The 19,593-nt window shown below is 41.1% G+C and overlaps 1 protein-coding gene across 5 annotated transcripts in view; it reads left to right on the top strand.

Annotated features, from left to right (window-relative positions):
• Nucleotides 1-5,104, top strand: part of Opa1 (OPA1 mitochondrial dynamin like GTPase) — a 74,324-nt gene extending 69,220 nt beyond the window's left edge. For 4 of the 5 annotated variants that reach the window (XM_048346935.1, XM_048346931.1, XM_048346932.1 and 1 more), the window contains 2 exons: nt 1,461-1,535; nt 4,079-5,104. In XM_048346935.1, the coding sequence (XP_048202892.1) occupies nt 1,461-1,525 (65 nt within the window). In that variant the 3' untranslated portion in view covers nt 1,526-1,535; nt 4,079-5,104. Of the gene's footprint in view, nt 1-1,460; nt 1,536-4,078 lie in introns of those variants that run through there. The other variant, XM_048346933.1, reaches the window with a different exon arrangement.
• The last annotated feature ends 14,489 nt before the right edge of the window (nt 5,105-19,593 follow it).

The raw sequence follows: 19,593 nt of genomic DNA, 5'->3' as shown, positions 1-19,593 counted from the left end.
AAATCTACCTTGAGTGACTGGTAGTTTTAAATTTCATTCACACATGGGAAAGTACTTTTCTATATGTATTTTCAAGGTATTACTGTTCTTCCTTGTTGTAATAAACAGTTTCCTTTTGTCTTCTAATTTGATGATATTTTGATACATGAATCAAAGTGTATATTTTGCTATGCCCTTAAGTTATATTGGTTTTGTGGGATGTTTAGGGTTTGTTTTTTTTTGCCAGTCCTGGGGCTTTGACTCAGGGCCTGAGCACTATCCCTGAGCTTCTTTTGCTCAAGGCTAGCACTGTACCACTTGAGCCACTTCTGGCTTTTTCTTTTTATATAGTGTTAAGAAATCAAACCCAGGGCTTCATGCATGCTAGATAAGCACTCTACCCCAGAGCCACATTCCCAGCCCCTTGGTTGATCTTTTCTGTGTAACTTTTTCCATTACTTTTTTATTTAAAAATCATTTCCCAGTCTAAGGCCAGTTCAATACCCTATATCCTTTAATTGTTGTTGGGGATTCATTTGGCCTTAAGGGGGGGAAGGGCGAGGAGAGCGCTCCCGAGACGCCGCCCTTCCCCCAGCCCTGGGGCAGTGTAGAAGTGAGCCACACTATCTCCTTCTGGGTCCAGAACCAGAAGGGGTAGCTTTGAGACCATCCCCCACCTTGCGCCAGTGAGCACACAGGGCGGTACTATGGGAAGTGACGTTAGCCCATGAGGGAGGTCCTTGGGAGCTGCTCTTGGACAGACAAGCTTGCCAGCCTATCGCAGCTCATGCTCAATCCTCGTCATCACTACTATATTACTGTGAGCCCCTCCCGAATAAACCGGATTGCTCTTCGAAGCGTCTCCGAGATCCGTCTGCGCCTGGCTTCCTTGGTGGGTAAGGAGGGAGAAAAAAGGGATCTCATTCGGCCACATGCACCTTAGGCTAGCCCGTGTCCCTCACTCCACTTTGGCCACCTGCTGGTTGGGTGCCCAGGGGAGAGGGTGGAAAGGGGAGCACTGATAAGGGAGTAAGCTTAGCATCCCCGCACCAGGGGAGGTAAATCTAGCCCAGCAAATTGTTGAAAATATTTTAGAGTTTCCTGTTTCAGACCCCAGTAACTATGAGTCCTTGGTAGAGCTTCATAGAGTCTGAGAATGTATTAAAGTAATCCTATACATACTAATACACATATCTGTATGTGTGCTTTTCTATGAAAGAGTCAACACTATTTCTAGAATCCCAAAAGATCTGTCCTATGCCTCCCTCCTCCCTTCCAAAGCATGGCTTAGCACTGTTACTCTGAGCCATCTGCACATTATTCTATTTTGTATGGTATACTGAGACTATTTTTTCCTTTTCTTCAAATAGTTAAACAAATATACAAGATTATTTAATAATCGTCTCTGATTATTTGCAGTGCATTTGCAAAATAAATTTGTTTTTAGTTAACTAATTTATTATCTCTTTTTATCTCCCTAGAGAAAGTTAGAGAGATTCAAGAAAAACTTGATGCTTTCATCGAGGCTCTTCATCAGGAAAAGTAAATTGTATTAAGTGAGTAAAAGTTCTGCTGTTGCATTGGTACTAAATACATAATTTACATTTAAAATTTTTCTTAACTCATTCTGTTGACTCTATCCTGCTTTTTATGATATAATCGTTTTAGCGGCATGAATCTCTGAAACTATACTGTTCCTTCAAATGTTTGATTTCCTCTGTCTAAGCTAAAGATCTTCTCTAAAACACATTTTAGGTAGAAGCCAGGTGAACAAAGAGCTAAGAGACTTTCAGTAAGTGACACATTTACTGCACTGAGGAATGAATTTTAGCTGTCATTATTTTATTCCTTGTGGTCATAATCAGTGCATAGTAGTATATGTGTTAATACTCATCTGGTTGCCTGGCTACACATTTGAAGAATCCTTAATCTGACTTTACTAACAAAAAAATTTATCAATATCCTTTTCTATTTAAATTTATTTATATAGCCTTAGAATCTATTGCTCCTTGACTGTTGTCTTGTTCTTTAGTCCAACATTATAGGCATGTTCCTAATAAAATGTATAGTTAAGGACTTTCCATAGTACATTTTCAGTTGTTAGTTATCATTGAGGAATTATCGGAATTATTATTATTTAGTGAAGAAGTTGAGAAAAGGGGCTGGGGATATAGCCTAGTGGCAAGAGTGCCTGCCTCGGATACACGAGGCCCTAGGTTCGATTCCCCAGCACCACATATACAGAAAACGGCCAGAAGCGGCGCTGTGGCTCAAGTGGCAGAGTGCTAGCCTTGAGCGGGAAGAAGCCAGGGACAGTGCTCAGGCCCTGAGTCCAAGGCCCAGGACTGGCCAAAAAAAAAAAGAAGTTGAGAAAAGAAAGCTGTTATGACTAAGCCATTATCACTTATTGAATACTCACTAGAAGAATTTGGAGAAATGGAAGGAGTGGGACTGTGGAAGGTTCTGTCACTAACAACACTCATGTGCCTCAACAGTGGGCTTCACTTTTACATCCTGCTCGTAGGGCATAGCAGCTTGAGAAGGCCAGGGAGAAAGGGAGGCACTCCTCACATCCTTGTTCCTAAAGGGCACTAGTAGTGAGGGGAAGAAACATGGCATTTCAGAGAAAAAAAATCGATACTTTATTTTGTCTCTGTGAAAGACAAACGTATAAAAATATACTTGATATATTTATATATATATATCATATATATACTTTATATATTATATTTTATGTATTATTTATAAATACACACACATATATAATCTTTAACATGAGCCAAAATGATGCTGTGCTTGTTGTGTCAGTATTTGTAAATGTTTTCTATTTCTGCAGTGCTTGAAAATTGAGTTTGCACCCAGAAAGTATTCCAGTATCATCCTAGTGATGAGACTTACTTGGAATCATTACTATGTGTTCTACAGCCTGAACCATACCTCTAGTTCTTTTTGCTCTGGTTATCATTGAGATGGGGTTTTCACTTTCTCCCCAAACTCACTTGCACTATGATCCTCCTATTTAAGCTTTCTGCCATAGCTGATGACATGCATACGACCACACTCAGCTCATTTTGTGGAGATGGGATCCTAAGAACCTTTTTGCCAGAACTGTTACCTTCCCAATCTCCACCTCCTGGTTAGCTGACATGACAGGCTCATATCACTTCACCCAGCAATTGGTTGAGATGAGGCCTCAAACATTCTGCTTAGGCTTGTTTTGAACCTCAATACTCTCAATTCCTGCCTCTTGAGTAGCTAGGATTATAAGTGTGAGCCACTATGTCCAGCAGATATAAGTATTTTTAATTCTTCCTCTCTGTTCCACAGAAACTATTAAATTACTAGCCATATTTATGAAATCCAAAACCAGCAATTATCTTACATAATATTTAATATCTATCCTCTAAGCTATTCACAGTGTAAAACCTAGAGTTGCAATTGTCTTTTTTTCTGCTAGAGTGTACCCCACGAGCAGCTCAGGTCAGTCATAAGGGGCAAATAGTAGTAATACTTGTGCACCTAAGGCCTGAGCGTTGGGAAAAGGTCCCAGCTCTCCTTGTCTCCTACCTGTTTGCTCTGTGACCAAACCCTGTGTTCTATGACTCTGGACTTTTGCATAGTGTCTGTGAATTGGACAGGTGATCTGTTTGCAGATCCACTAAATCCTGCAGAGTGATAGCTCGGCTTCATTTTATAAAAGTTAACCAAGTTTCTGAAGGAGTAGTTTCTCTATTTCAATGTTGATATATGTGAACTTCTCCAGCCTAATAATTTTGCATTTATAATAAACATCTTTAAATATTTGCTGAGGTACTTATATCCAACAAAGCCATGCAAATTCTTCTTTCCCAACTGATTTTTAAATGTCTTACATTGTGTGTATAAAAAATGAATTTTAATACATTTTCATTCATATATGTTAGATAAAAATTATACTAACACTTTGTAACAGGTGGTTTAAGAATGATTTTAGCAAAATTAGCCAACTGAGATAGTTAGGCTTCAATTTTTTAGGATCATGCAATAATTAAAGTTTGTTGATGAAAGCTGAGTTTTTTTTCCCCAGACCTAAATTTATCAAATGGATTTGTTTTTACAGAATCCGCATAGCTGCCTCTGCATACATCTGAAGAATCAAACCATCGGTCTTTTGTCCTGCCTCTCTTCCTTCTGCTATTCCACCTTCCTAAACATACAATAAAGTCCTGGGGGAAAATAATTCATGTGTGTTTCAGGCACTTTGGCCCTCAGCTGCCTTTTGAATAGAAGAACAGTAAAAATGGCATTATCATCCTCTATGATTGTACCAAGGTGACAGATTGGTATAATATAATTGGCCTAGCCACTCGGGCTAGTCCTTGAAGATAGGAAACTTGTTCTCTACTCTGTTGTCTTATTTGTGGTGCACTAGTTTAATTCATTATCCACGGTACTTACTGTGTCTTTTCCAGAATATAATGCTAGTCATTTTGGAATAAACCTTTTTTTAAGTTATCATTTGTATATAAAATGATAGTAGCCTGCTAAGTCATCATCTGTAACTATGGTGTTCTTTTTCCAGGTACTAATTGACTATTAATTCAGTTTATATTCTCTATATAAGGGGAGGGAAAAACTGATTAAGGGAGACCTTCAGATAGGTAAATTTGGCTTTTCACAATTCAGTGTGTAATCAGTGAACAAAAACAGCCTTGATTGCTAGCTTGGAAATTGTTTTAAAAGTGGTTAGTAACAGCTTCCGTTGATATTTTCCACACTCAATGTCCATTCAAAATTAATTTGTTTTGAATATTGTGTACTTAAGTTAGGCTTTCTGTTAACAGTAGGATTTTTTTTCCTATTGACAGAAGCCCATGGCAGGGGATGGAAAAGATTAAGGATAATCAAGAGAGTGATTTCATTTAGAATATTGTCAAATATTTGGACATTAGGAAAAGGCTTTCTTTCCATGGCTTTTTTTTTTTTTTTTTTTTTTTGCAGTGGGGAGGCAGGGAGTACAGGAGATTGAACCTGGGACTTCAGACTTGCTCGGCAAATACTACAGCACTGTGCTACTTCCCCACCCCCAACTATTTTAAATAGAAATGATTTCAACAGAACAATGTTTGCCATTTCCCTTTCAATTTAGGTACAATAATGCTCTTTCAACATGTTTTATAAAAACTTGTTTTATTGACAGACTTTAAAAGAAAGAAATATACCATTTTTAACTTACTTACTTTCTCTTTTGCTGTTTATTAAGGCTTTGTTATACACGCTGTGAGTTTTTGTTTTGCAGTTTACATTGAGGAAAGATCAAGAGCGGCCTATAGTTCTTTGGAGATTGTTTTTTGATAACGATTTTCTGCTTCCCCACACTTATTTCTTTTTTTATCTTCATATGTTCTCCCTTGTGATCCTTCATTATTTGTCAGTGTGCATGGTTGGAGCATGTCACAAGATAGTTCAGTAAATTCAGATATTTAATTTAAACTGCAAGATAGGAATATTCCCTTTTTTGCAGCTAGTAGCAATGTACATTGTTGCTTAATAGATGAGTGGTCAAGGACATTTCCCATTTTCTTTTAGGTCAGGGACAGTGAGGAGTGGAAAGGGCACAGAGCCCTGTGGTGGTCCACACTAAGATGAGGAGCTGACCTCACAGGGTAAGCCCTGGCAAGCCAGGACGGCCACAGTAAACCCCTCCCTGGAGCACACATCGAACAATGTGCAGCTGAAAAAACCCATTCCTACTACACATCTGTTTCTAAAGGAGTAAAGAAATAACCTATTTGTTTCTATGAACTATGGGTAGCTGTATTTCTGCAGATTCCTTCCATGCCAGATGCTAAAGTTAGGGAGTCATTTTATCACATCCCTTAGTGTAAATTTTGTTTTTTCTTTTTAACTGCAAGAGAAGAACCTTCAATCTGTGAGAGAGTCAGTATTGTAACTTAAATATAAAAGTTGCTGATAAATAATGTTATTTTTTAAGTGATTCCTTTCACACTCTTTTTCCCTTCAACAATACAGCTTCTTTCATGGATTGACTTTTTGTTGTTGTTTGTTTTGTTTTTAGCTGAACTCATACTAAGTATGCTTTTCCCCCCTCCCTTGAAAACCAGGTATTTATTAATTGCAGTTGTTATGAAAAGTAAAAAAATAAAATTCAGTCTAAACAGTAAGTACTGTGTGTTGTATCAATAGTTCAAAAACTGGAATGTTTCAAGCGTAAATTTAAAAAATAATCAGTTAGTCAATATACAGAAGTTAAAGTCTAAACTTATAAGTAATCACCTGTTTATCATGTCAAACTACACAAAGAATGGAGTAAATCAAAGACAAATTAATTGAGTAGGATACGAATTTTAGAATTCAGTATGTGTAGGCTGTGCACGGTAGGAAATGTGTGATGTGGTTCTAACCTCACAGTTGAAATGGGAAATGGCTGATCTGTGCTTACAGGAGGAACAGCCAGCTTTTATAGTAGCCTCATTTTCCAGGCTTTCATCCAGCACACTCCTTCCTACAAATCATATAGTAATCAAATGCAAAAAAAAGGAATGAAAATACCTAAGAAACATTATGAAGTGGTGCTTCCTGGCCGTACAGCTTGAGGTTTTTTTGTGGGTAAAATGCTGTGAGGTTACCAGTCGTGGTGGTGTATGCCTGTAATTCTAGCCATGGGGAGGCCAAAGCAGGAGAGTCAGGAACTTGAGGCCATTCTAGGGTATACACTTAAAATCTTATCTTAAATATTCAGAGCGTGGGTTTAAAAGAAAAATTCCTTAGCTACTTAATAATTTCGTATTTATTTTGGATGTATTTATCTCATAAAAGAATTATGGTATTTTCTTTCTCCAATAAATGAGATCATAGTAACTCTACATCTCAAGTCTCTAAGCTGGTATGTGTTAAATTTTCAGCTACATTAGCATTGGGATAATGTGCTTTAAGATATGCTTACCTTATAACTGGTTATAACTGTGATGTTTAAATATTCAAAATATCCCTTGTTTCTGTTTGTGCACTGTGAATGAACTTTGTATGATTTTTTAAAATCTCATGCTAAATGTAAAAACTGTCACTGCAACTTACACTTTGCCTTGTGCTTGATCTGAGGTCATTTATGTAGCTAAGTCATTAAAAGATACTAAAATCACATGATTTTATTATTAAAGAACATCTTTCCAATTTTCTCTGTTTTCATGAGGGAGAGGCATGTGTACTTGGAGTCAGTATTTGACCCCCTAGTCTAACTAAATTTATGGGCTAATAGCTCTTACTATGGCTCTTCTCTGAAAGCTTGAATTTCACATACCTGGAATTTTTGTCACAATTGTAGTCTGTATTCCTCTGATATTTTTTTCCTCCTGTTTTGATGCTCATCCAAACATTTTGGTATTCTGGTAGAATATATAAAAAATATTTTCCAATTGTACTTTGCTGCCACGGCTCTCATTTTATATATGAGGAAGTTATAAGCCCATAGGAACAGGAAATACCATTTAATTCCATCATTTTTCCATTTCTACCAGAACTTTCTTTGCTCATGGGTGATGCTTATTCTGTATTTGTTGAAATTTCAGGTTTCATCCTTTTTGCAACTCAGGTTCAAAATCTTTATTTATTTGCTGAGGACTTAAGAAAGAAATATGTTTTCTTTAAGCATTCTCAATTAAAGAATTTATATGGTTATTCTTTGTTTATAATCAGCATATTATTTATGTCATAAAATGCATTTTAAGATCATCACTCCTACTCATTATGATAGTCATAAGTCTTGCACTAATTCGAGTAAGATGATAAATGCAGAAAGCTCAAGAGTTAACAGAGTACTATAAAAATTATTAGAGGTTTTAGAAGTCATAGAGTAAAGGTAATAAACAGTAGGAGAGTTATCAGGAATGATTTTTTGCTTGCTTGGCAATACCAGCCAGTACTAGACTTTGAACCTAGGGCCTTCAGTTTGCTAGGCAAGCATTCCATCTCCTAAGCCATACCTTAGCCCAAGAACATTTAAATCAGGTGATTTTTAGTCCAAAGAAGACAATTGCAATGACTGAGGTTAAGAAATGGCAGGGTCAAGGTGCTTCCTCCAGAACTAAGAGTGTTTGCAGCTCCCACAGAATGAGGTTCATAGTCTCCAGGACTATGGGTGAAATTACTATCATGGAAGTCACCGTGTTTAAATCAAAGTTGTTCTTCCTTATGTGGTAAAGGATTTCTGTTGTTGCTGTTATTATTTTTAACCCACTTGTAAATTATACACACACACGTACACACACGTACACACACACAGTGGAAAGTGGGTGACACTCTTCAATTTACCACCAAAATTCCAGAAGTAGAGCTATGGCTCAAATGATAGAGTGATAACCTTGAGCCCAAAAGCTAAGGGACAGCTCCCAGGCCCTGAGTTCAAAACCCAAGTATGTGTATGCATGTGCACACACACACATGCGTGCGTGCATGATTGTAGAACTTAATTTTATTTGTGATCCAGCTGCTGGGGGAGGCATTTGGACCTTAGATGCTCTCCCTGTCTGGTGCCCCCCTCTGGTGTGATTCTCTTCCCCAGCTGTGTACTCTGTGATGGGCTGGGTTTTTGATGTGCAGATACTACAAGTTGGTCACAAACTTGGGCACAATGAGCCTGTTCTGGTTCATGTGAAAATCAACATCCTTTTTTGTGTTATCCGTTGACAGGATGCTACAATACTATTAGCATTTGCAAAGAGTGTGCTCTGTCCAAGGGTGTAACCACAGATCGTGTGCTGCTCAGTTTGCGTTTCTCTATTATGTGAGAGACACAAAGAAGCTGAAGGCTGGCAAAGGCCTGTCAAATCTTGTAATGTAGCGCTCGACCCCCAAACTCCACTTGGCCTCCAAGCAGCTCTTGTTCCCTGTCCCACCCCTTTCTCTGAATGGGCTCTGAGGTAGGTAAATGAATTCAGTGGCCTGGTAGGCGGGGATTCCTTTCTGACCTCATTCCTGTACCATTTGTTTGCAGGCTTGTAGGGGGAGAGGAGGACATTTTGGAATCCTTTGTGTCAAATCATTTTCTTGCAGGTTGAGGAGTTAATGGTATCTTTGTCTGAAGCCAGCCAAGCAGAAAGCCTCCATGGATGAGGCCTTGGCTTGCCCAACCTCCTCAAAACCACAAGATGAGAATAGGGAAATAGGGGAACTTTCTAGAGCAGATGGATATGACCCATATAGCATCTGCTACAGGGAAGCTGCAGTCTTCCTGTGTATTTCAGCAGAGAACAATCATTCATTTAACAATTCTGAGTCATCCTGATTCCTACAGTTTGAATAATCATTGGTCTAATCAGTTATTTATGTATTGTAAAAGTCTACTACCTGGGTAATTGCGTAGAGCATGGTATGAACAGAATTCATCATCCTTTGCCTTCAGATTTTCTCTGTGTACTCAGGAAATGAACTACAGCTTTAGAACATCAATAGCTGTTGTGCAAGAAAAGAGAAGAGATCTACTAGCTCCATTACTGGTACAGCCTGAAATTCTATGTCCTGATTGCTGAGCAAGTGCAGAGCCACCACCCTGTGTCACTCTAACCAGGCCTTTTGTAAGAGAATGCAGGAATCTAGATATTCATGAACATCTAGTTATTTTGAAATGCCCACATGTCATTTTTCAAATCTGAACTTTCATGTGAGTCAAGTAGAAACATACACAACCAGCATCCTGCCCTCCTGTGTGTCACTGTGAAGCCTGCTTGAAACTACAGCTCTCATATCTGGCCTTGCTAGGCTGGAGTGACAAGGATACTAAGGCTATCCAAAAATAGCAAGGCTCTGTTCATGCTATAAGATGCATTTTTATTTACTATGAGGCTGGTCTGCAGGGAAATTCCTATTAAATGCTAACTGTATCCCAAATATTCTTACAGCTTTCTCAAGTATGCATTTATCATCATTTTGCTAACAGATTAATTCTGACTTGTACTTTCTGAAGTTCCACAGCTGGCTACTGACAGGGCCCTCATGGGAGCCTATGTAGGTAACTGCCTAGAAAAAGCTTACATACAGAACAGGTACAGGTGTGCAAAGAGCTCCCTTCTCTTGCCTGTCCTTCTATGCTGGGATGACAGCTCCTTTTCATGCCATGAACCTTTGGCAAGCAAGTTTATTCTCCAAATGTTGCAGTGGTACGCCCTAATCCACTACCTAAATCAGTGGGTTCTAACCGAATATCCTAATCTTAGGAGATGCAAATATTTATATAAGACCCTTTTGTTCTAAATATCAAAATCAAGTTCTGAAAGGTACACTAGAGAGCTTTAACTTAGAAAAATGGCACTTGCCATGTCTGTTTTATGCCTTATAGTCAATTGTTAAGGTTGAGGGCACATTTTATGTTTAAGGTTTCTTGAGAAAAAGAGCCTTAGAAACTTAATTGTGTTTCATTTGTTACACTGTTTGTGCAAAATCATCCCAAAGGAGAATCCATTTTCTAAGGGTGTGTGTGGCTGTGGATGTGTGCGTATCCAGGATTCCTGAGAGCTTGTCTCTAATTCCAAAAGCAGCAATCCAGCCTGGAGAAAATATACTAGCATGAAGCCACTGAGGAGAAAAGAAAGCATTGACATGCACACACATAGACTTGTGTATATGAAGGAGGGCAGGAGCAAAGCACACAATGTAAAACTAAAAGGGTGTCTGCTAACCAGGCTCCACCATCCATGTGAAACTGACCTAGAGCCCGGGGTGTGTGAAAGACCAGGACGCTGGATACTCCCCAAATTTCCATCCTAGATAACTAGTATGTTTCTAGTGTTGCTTCAATTAGGCATCTAAAATGTTCTGCACAAATAGAACACTTTGTTTTTTGGTTTTTTTAATGCCAGCAGTGGGGTTTGAACTTGACTTCCTGTTCTCACTTGACTTTTCTTGCTCAAGACTAGCACTCTACTACCACTGGAGCCAGACTTCGCTTCTGGCCATTTTTTTTTTTTGTAATTTATTTATTAATAAAACACAAATTTTTTGACAAGGTGTTACGCAAAAAGGGTACAGTTACACAGTAGGGCAGTGTGTACATTTCTTGTGATATCTTACGTCCTGTTTTTCTATCTCTTCTGTAGGTCAGGTAGACATATATACAATACACAATGTACCAAGAACATATACACGTGGCCTACGCCCAAGAAAATTCGCCTAGGGCTTTAAATGTAATGTCGATATTAGACAATATGTCGACAGTAGTCTTATATGAACGTACATACATAGCTTTTGAGCTATTGTATTCCACTGAGGTCAATTTTTGACCTTTAATATGTTGAGTGGTTGTTTGGTTTTAGTTACATAATGTTGGGTCACTGCCCCAATCCTGTGAGAAATACCATTTGACAAGCAGTTTTTGGTTTCACAGACCTGGTCTCTACTCTCTCTCCGTCACCCCTTCTTAACAGTCATATATCAAGGAGATCATGCCCCTTTGTTTTCTGTGTTCTAGGCTTGTCTCACTCAACATTATTTGTTCAAGTTCTGATCATTTCCCTGCGAATAACAATATTTCACCATTCCTAATCGCTATGTAGTATTCCATTGTGTATAGGTACCATATTTTTTGGATCCATTCATCTGTGGAGGGGCATCTGGGTTGTTTCCATATTTTGGCTATTGTGAATTGTGCAGCGATAAACATGGAAGTACAAATGTCTTTTTGATATCTTGGGACCTGCTGTTCAGGATAGATGCCTAGGAGTGGTAGGGCCGGGTCATAGGGTAGGTCTATATTGAGCTTTTTAAGAAACCTCCATACTGTTCTCCAAAGTAATTGTACTAATTTGCACTCCCACCAACAATGGAGAAGGGTTCCTCTTTCCCCGCACCCCCTCCAGCATTTGTTGTTGCCTGAGTTCAGAGTATAGGCCATTTTAACTGGAGTGAGGTGGTATCTCAGGGTTGTTTTTATTTGCATTTCCTTTACTACCAGGGATGTTGAACATTTCCTCATATGTTTCTTTGCCATTTTTATCTCTTTTCTTGTGAAGTCTCTCTTTAGCTCCTTTGCCCATTTCCTAATTGGTTTACTGGGCTTGGAGGGGCTTAGTTTTTTGAGTTCTCTGTAGATGACAGATATTAGGCCTTTGTCTGTTGCTGTGCTGGTAAAGATCCTTTCCCATATGGTTGGCTGTCTTTCTGTTTGGGTGGCTATGTCCTTAGCTGTGCAGAAACTTTTTAATTTGTAGTAGTCACATTTGTCGAGTCTCTCCCCTATTTGTTGTGCCCCTGGAACTATATTCAAGAAGTTCCTTCCTGTGCCTGTAAGTTCTAGCGTCTTTCCTACTCTGTCCTTCAGTAGTTTCAAGGATTCAGGTCTGATATTGAGGTCCTTGATCCATTTTGAGTTGATCTTGGTGCATGGTGATAGGCTTGGTCTACTTGGAGTTTTCTGCATATGGCTGCTCAGTTCTCTCAGCACCAGTAGTTGAAGAGGCTATGTTTATTCCATTGTATGTCTTTGGCTCCTTTGTCGAATATCAGTTGACTGTAAGAGTGCAGTTTTATTTCTGGATCTTCAATTCTAATCCATTGGTCTTCTGGTCTGTTTTTATACCAATACCAGGCTGTTTTTGTTATGATGGCCCTATAGTAGAGCTTGAAGTCTGGTATTGTGATACCTCCTGCGCTGCTTTTCTTGCCTAGAATTGCTTTGGCTATTCTAGGTCTTTTGCTGTTCCATGTGAATTTATGGATTGCATTCTCTATTTCAGTGAAGAATGTAACTGGGATTTTGATAGGGATTGTATTGAATTTGTATAACAATTTGGGCAATATGGCCATTTTCACTATATTGATTCTGCCTACCCATGAGCATGGGAGGTCTTTCCATCTCCTGTGTCTTCTTTGATTTCCCTTATTAGATTTTTATAGTTCTCATTAAATAGGTCCGTCACGTCCTTAGTTAGGTTGATCCCTAGGTACTTTATTCTTTTTTTGGCTACTGTAAATGCAATTGTTTCCATAATTTCCTTTTCTGTTTGTACATTGCTGGTATACAGAAAAGCTGCTGACTTTTGTGGATTGATTTTGTATCCTGCTACTTTGCCAAAATGGTTTATTAGGTGTAGGAGTTTGGGGACTGAGTTTTTTGGGTCCTTCAGATATAAGATCATGTCGTCTGTGAATAGGGATAACTTGATTTCTTCCTTGCCGATGTGGATCCCTTTGATGTCCTCCTCTTGCCTTATTGCTATGGCTAGGGATTCCAGCACTATGTTGAAAAGAAGTGGGGAGAGTGGGCATCCTTGTCTTGTTCCTGAGTTTAGGAGGAATGACTTAAGTTTCTCTCCATTTAATATGATGTTAGCAGTTGGTCTGTTGTATATGGCTTTTATTGTTTTGAGGAATGTTCCATCTATTCCTGTTCTCTCCAAAGGTTTTTTGGGCATCGACTGAGATAACAATGGGATTCTTGATTTTGGTTCTGTTTATGTGGTGAATTACATTGATTGATTTATGGATGTTGAACCATCCTTGTGACTGTGGGATGAAGCCTACTTGGTCATGATGTATAATTTTCTTGATCAGTTTCTGGATCCTGTTAGCTAATATTTTATTGAGGAGCTTTGCATCTGTGTTCATTAGTGATATTGGTCTGTAGTTCTCTTTTTTTGTTGGGTCTTTGCCTGGTTTGGGAATGAGTATGATATTAGCTTCATAGAATGAGTTTGGGATTTCTCCCTCTGTTTCTATTTCGTGGAAGAGTTTGAGGAGTATTGGTATTAGCTCCTCACTAAAGGTTTTATAGAATTCATTGGTGAATCCATCTGGGCCTGGGCTTTTCTTTGTTGGGAGGTTCTTGATTACCCCCTGTATCTTGCTGTAAGTTATTGGTTTATTTAGTTGATTTATTTCTTCTTGGTTCAGTTTGGGCAGTTTATACTTCTCTAAGAATTGATCCATTTCTGTAAAATTATTGTTTTTTAGTGAGTAGACGTTCTGGAAATAGTTCCTTATGATTGTTTGAATATCGTGTGTTCTTGTTTTAATTTTTCCGGTGGAGTCCCTGATTTTATGTGTATGAGTCTCTTCTCTTCTTTTTTTTTGTAAGTCTTGCGAGGGGTCTGTCAATTTTATTTATTTTCTCAAAGAACCAGCTTTTAGTCTTATTTATTTGTTGAATGGTCTTTCTATTTTCAATCAGATTTATCTCTTCTTTAATCTTTGTGATCTCTCTCCTAGTCATTTTAGATTCAATCATTTCTTGTTTCTCCAGTTGTTTTAGTTTCATCGTGAGATTATTCACCTGCTCTGCTTCCATTCTTTTAATGTGAGTGCTGAGGGCAATGATCTTGCCCCTCAGTACTGCCTTAGCTGTGTCCCATAGGTTTCTTTGTGATGTATTTTCATTGCCATTGTGGCTTATGAATTCGTATTTCATCTTTAATTTGGTCTGTGGCCCAACTGTTGGATAACAATGTGGGGTTTAGCCTCCAAGAATGTATATAGCCTCTGTGGTAACCGTTGTTATTGAGGGTTGCCTTTAATCCACTGTGGTCAGATATAATACATGGGATGACATCAATACTTTTGTATTTGCTGAGGTTCTTTGTGTGGGCTATGACATGGTCTATTTTAAATCTATTTTTTCATGCATTTCACTTCTCAGGATGTTAAGGTCTTCTTTAATGGAGGTTTGCATTGTATCCATTTTTGCTTCCATTTCTTTCTTGGTTTCGTGGATGTCCTTCAAGACTTCCACTCTAAACTCCTGGAATTGTTTCCTGATTTCGTTTCTGAAACTTTCCATCATTTCTGCTATCACAGTCTCAGTTGTTTTTTTATTCTCCATCTCCTCTTTAGTCGTGCTGCTTTTTGGAGCTGGCGAGTTGGCTTGCCCTTTGATAAACTGTGTTATATTTCTTTGTGATTTGTGCATCTGGAGTTCTGTGGGTGGCTTCCCTGATTTGGCTTTGTGCTGGTTCTCGCTGGTCTGTCAGAGGGAGCCTTGTGTCCTTGTGTCCTGGCTCTGGGTTTGGGTTTGGCTGTTGAACCTTGCTGCCCAATGGGTGAGTGTGACCTTCTCGGTTGTTGCTGAGGTGGTCACCCTCACTTCACTTGGGGGTGGGTAGGTTCTGTGTCTTTCTCTGCGGGACAGTGTCCTGCCACTGTGCTGTGCTGACCCTAGCGTGCCCCTGGTGGGGGTCTGCTGGTCCCTGATTCAGCGTGGTTTGGAGGCTTTTCTCTTCTTTGGTTCTTTTTTCCACTCTGTATCTTGGTCAGAGGAACTCACCTCTCAGGCGGTTCGCCCTCCTGTGTGGACCGCGCCTGGGCCGGTGCTGTTGAGGGGTGGCCCACCTACTTGTGTGAAATGCGCCAAACTGAGTGGGCACGGCCGCTGGAGAGCTCTGCCTTCCTGTGTGGGTGCGCCTACCAGAGTGGGTGCTGTTGCCAGGGGCCCCGCCCACCTGTGCAACGTGTGCCCACTACAGCGGGCGCTGCCACTGTGGCCCTGCCCACCTGTGCGGGGTATGCCTACCAGAGCGAACCCCGGGTTTTGGGGTGTGCTTGCGCCCTCCCACGAGTCCCCTGTTGGGGGGAGGTATGTGTGGGCCCCAGTGGGATCAAGTGTCGGGGAGCGGGTTAGCGCTCTCAGACTGCGCCTCCACTGTGAGGGGGGCCCGTGATCAGGCCCAGGTCTCCCTGCTGGGCTGGTATTGCCCACCAGCGCCCGTGACTTTAGTTGAAAAAGTCCACAAGGCCCAGGCCCCTCGGGTGGGGCTTGCAATACCTGCTATCCCCGGGCCCCTGTTGGGAAGGGGGCGGGGCTGGTGCTGCAGGTTCTGGCTCCTCTGCTGCCTTGACACTCCTCCGCCCTTCCCCTGCTAACTCCTGTGTCTTCCCAGAGCCTGATGGGAGCTTGCCGCCTGATTCGGGGGTTCTTTGGTCCATCAGGGTGGGGAGGGGAAGGGAGGGAGTTCTAGCTTCTTTGTCGAGTTTGGGTCTCTGATAGCTGGTCTCCTTGGGGGAGGGGGCAATGGGGAACTCACTGGTCCTGGATTGTGTGTGTGTCCCGCGCCGCTGTTGGTCCTTTGGGGGTGGAGTGCTGTGGTGTGGCGAAAGGTCGTGGTGGCGTCCCCGGCTCTCCCCTTCTGCACCGCTGGGTTTCCCCGCCGCTCACGTCCGATCCCGGCCGTGCGGTTCCGAACTTCCGTCGCTGCCGTCTGTCTTGGTCCACGCTCTCCCTGGGGTCCATGGAGTCCTGCTGTCTGGACTCTGTGCTCCCGGTGTGGGTTTTCGGCAGTCGGTCTGCCGTTTGCTGGGTCCCCTTTCCCAGCCTGGCCCTGTTCGGGCCAGGGTTGGCTGGTGGGGGGAGGGTACCCCGGAGATTTTCCCGCTCCGTGCAGGTTATAGGCTCTTCTTTTTTGCTCCTCTTTGTTTCCTGTGTTTCTCCACTGCTTCTTTCTGCTGGTTTTGCTGGGTTCTTGATGGGGTGTTGGTGCTGGAGTTCCCAGCTTGCTATTCAGTTGGAGCGAGTTGGGGTGCCTCCCAACTGTGGCGGTGCCATCTTCCTCTCGCTTCTGGCTTTTTTGGCTGCACTGGAGATACAGACAGAATTTTCTCCCCAAGCTGGCTGGAGCAGAGACTACAGACATGAGCCAGCAGTGCCCAGCTCATCTTTACTGTTGATAGGAAAGTGCCTTCTGACTGTATTAGACAAAGCATGCCCCTGAGTGCAGGGAAAAGAATTCTCATATTTGCCTCTGAACCAGATAAAAGCTGTTTCTCTCATGCCTCCTCTGAGGTTCTATATTAGCTAATAATGATCCAGTGCTGGTTATGTGGCAGGAACTGTTGGAAGCATGTAGTTTATGTGAGAGCTTTTGTTTCCCACAGCCCTATGAGATAGATACTGCTATTTTCACTAGATTTTTTTTTTTTTTTTTTTTTTCCAGTCCTGGACCTTGGACTCAGGGCACAGTACCTGGCTTCTTATTGCTCAAGGCTAGCACTCTACCACTTGAGCCACAGCGCCACTTCTGGCCATTTTCTATATATGTGGTGCTGAGGAATGGAACCTAGGGCTTCATGTATACGAGGCAAACACTTTACCACTAGGCCATATTCCCAGCCCCTCACTAGATTTATTTATTTTTTTTTTTTTTAGTGTATGTAAGCGTTTGCTTCACTTTCAAGTGGCAAAACTGGGGTTTTCACTGTGGGCATTTGAACATCTAGGGGCAAAGAGAATACATTGCTCAAAAGCCTCCAGGGATTGCCTTATCCCTGAGAGAAATTACAGTGTGAAATGTGTATATCCTTAGGTGCATGGCCCAGCAGCAAAGAAATTGCCATCTTATTTACAAATACCCAGGTTTTATCTGTTTATTGGCATTTGCAAATATTTGGTATAGTTGGTGCAGTCGCTAGATTTTTCTCATCTGAGTGAGCTTTATTTTTACTTGATAACATCACTAAGAGTGTTCTGGGGTCTCTGGATATAGTCACTCAGAAATAAAACAAATGAACTTTCAAAATGTTCTTGAATCCTAGTATCTAAAAGTTGGCCCATTCTGTAAATGCTGGAATATATAGGTATTACCTGTGCACTGTGTGCTGTGCACTATCTTTTGCTTATTTACAGCCAAGCTCATCCTGCCGTTCTCTCCAGGCTGGCATCTTCATTCACCACCTGACCCCTGCCTGGGCCCTGTCCTTGAGCTTCTTTGTACTCAAGACTAGCACTCTACCACTTAAGCCACAGCACTGCTTCCAACTTTTTCTGAGTAGTTTCTTGGAGATGAGTCTCATAGATTTTTCTTGCCTGGGCTAGCTTCAAACTTTGGTCTTCATATCTCAGCCTCTTGAGTAGGTAGGATTATAGGCATGAGCCAATAGTGCCCACTTTGTAACCTCAATACCAGAATGCACTGTTTGCAGGCCTTCCTGAGTGTTGGCTTCCCCTCAGTACTGCCTTGTCCAGCCACATGTCCTCTGTGCTCACCAAATCCTTGCATCTCTGTCCATCACCTCCAACTCTAGCTCCATTCTCTTCCTCTGTCTATGCTCCAGACCCTTTTTCCAGCTACTACTTGCACATACTACAGACACTACACTGAACCTAGCCAAAGTCTCCGTTGGCAGCTGTTCCTTCTCAATGAAACCTGTCCCTACTTGGCTGGGTGCTAGTAACTCACACCTATAATCATAGCTACTTAGGAGGCGAGATCTGAGGATCAGGGTTTGAAGCCAGCCCAGGCAGACAAATTCTTACCTTAAATTAACACCCAAATCTGGAACTGGAGGCGTGACTCAAATGGCAGAGTACTAGCAAAAAAACATCCAAGTGAGAGAGCTCAAGGCTCCAAATTCAAGTCCCCTTACTGGAAACAAACAAAACCCATCCCTTCTCCATCTGTCACTGTTTTGGTAGCCAGCATTGTGATACACCTAGCTGCATAAGACAAAAACCCAATTATCACCCTTTCCCCACAGGATCCAATCAACAAACTCAGTGGTCAATTTCTAGAGTTTGTGTTTTGTTTTTGTTTTTTTTTTTTGAGACCGAGTCTCACTATGTAGCCCCAGCTGGCATTAAACTCATTCTCCAGCCTCAGCTCAAGCCATGCCTGGCTCAGTTTCTTCAGTTTTTTAATATTAATACCTTGTAGCTATTCACTCCTAACAGATCAGATGGCCTTTGCTTCTCAGCTCCATCATTGGCTGGGCCTTCTTTTTCATCTCTTGTGCATTGACAACCCTCCTGAGAGAAAAAAAAGAGTTAAGTTATGAGCTTGATCTTTTGATTAAAATCTGTCTTCAGATGGCATTCCTATTGATAAAGATTTGGTTCATCTCACTAAAGGTCCTTCTAGATGCTAGAGCATTTGTTGAAGCCTTGATTCTGTTTTTATGTGAAACTGCCTTCTATAAATAAGACTTCTTTAATTTGCTCTTAGTAGCCTCCAGAGCTGTATCTCATTTAATCTTCCAGCCATATCAAGGCAGATAAGATAGTTGTGATGAATACAATCCAATTATTACTTTAAGCATTAAACCAAATAGTTGAATCTTGAGGTTTGGCTCTGGCATTGAATTTCTGAAATAATTATAACTGTAGTATACTATGTATTGCTACTTCCATTAGCTGTACTCAAAATGCAAAACTTTAGTGAAGAAAAGTGTTTCTGGGGCTGGGAATATGGCCTAGTGGCAAGAGTGCTTGACTCGTATACCTGAAGCCCTGGGTTCGATTCCCCAGCACCACATATATGGAAAACGGCCAGAAGTGGTGCTGTGGCTCAAGTGGCAGAGTGCTAGCCTTGAGCAAAAAGAAGCCAGGGACAGTGCTCAGGCCCTGAGTCCAAGCCCAGGACTGGCAAAAAAAAAAAAAAAGTGTTTCTGTTTTTCATTACTCCCCTGTGCAATGGCAGTGGGATGGAGGTACCTGCAAGCTTCAAGACCCTTTCAGTGTCCTAGAAGGTGAGTGTCTTTTTTGTAATACTAATGTTACATTAACCTTTTTCACTGTGTTGCCATTCACTGCCTGAGCAAAAGCAAAAATGGGTACACCTCCACCACCAGGTACTCACAGTTAAGGGTGGGGGCAGGGGACAGAGTCCATACATGTGACTAATTTGGGAGGTCAAAAAAAAAACA

Source organism: Perognathus longimembris, chromosome 5 (genome assembly GCF_023159225.1).
Source record: "Perognathus longimembris pacificus isolate PPM17 chromosome 5, ASM2315922v1, whole genome shotgun sequence".
NCBI lineage: Eukaryota > Metazoa > Chordata > Mammalia > Rodentia > Heteromyidae > Perognathus > Perognathus longimembris.
This window is presented reverse-complemented; position numbering and strand designations above follow the sequence as displayed.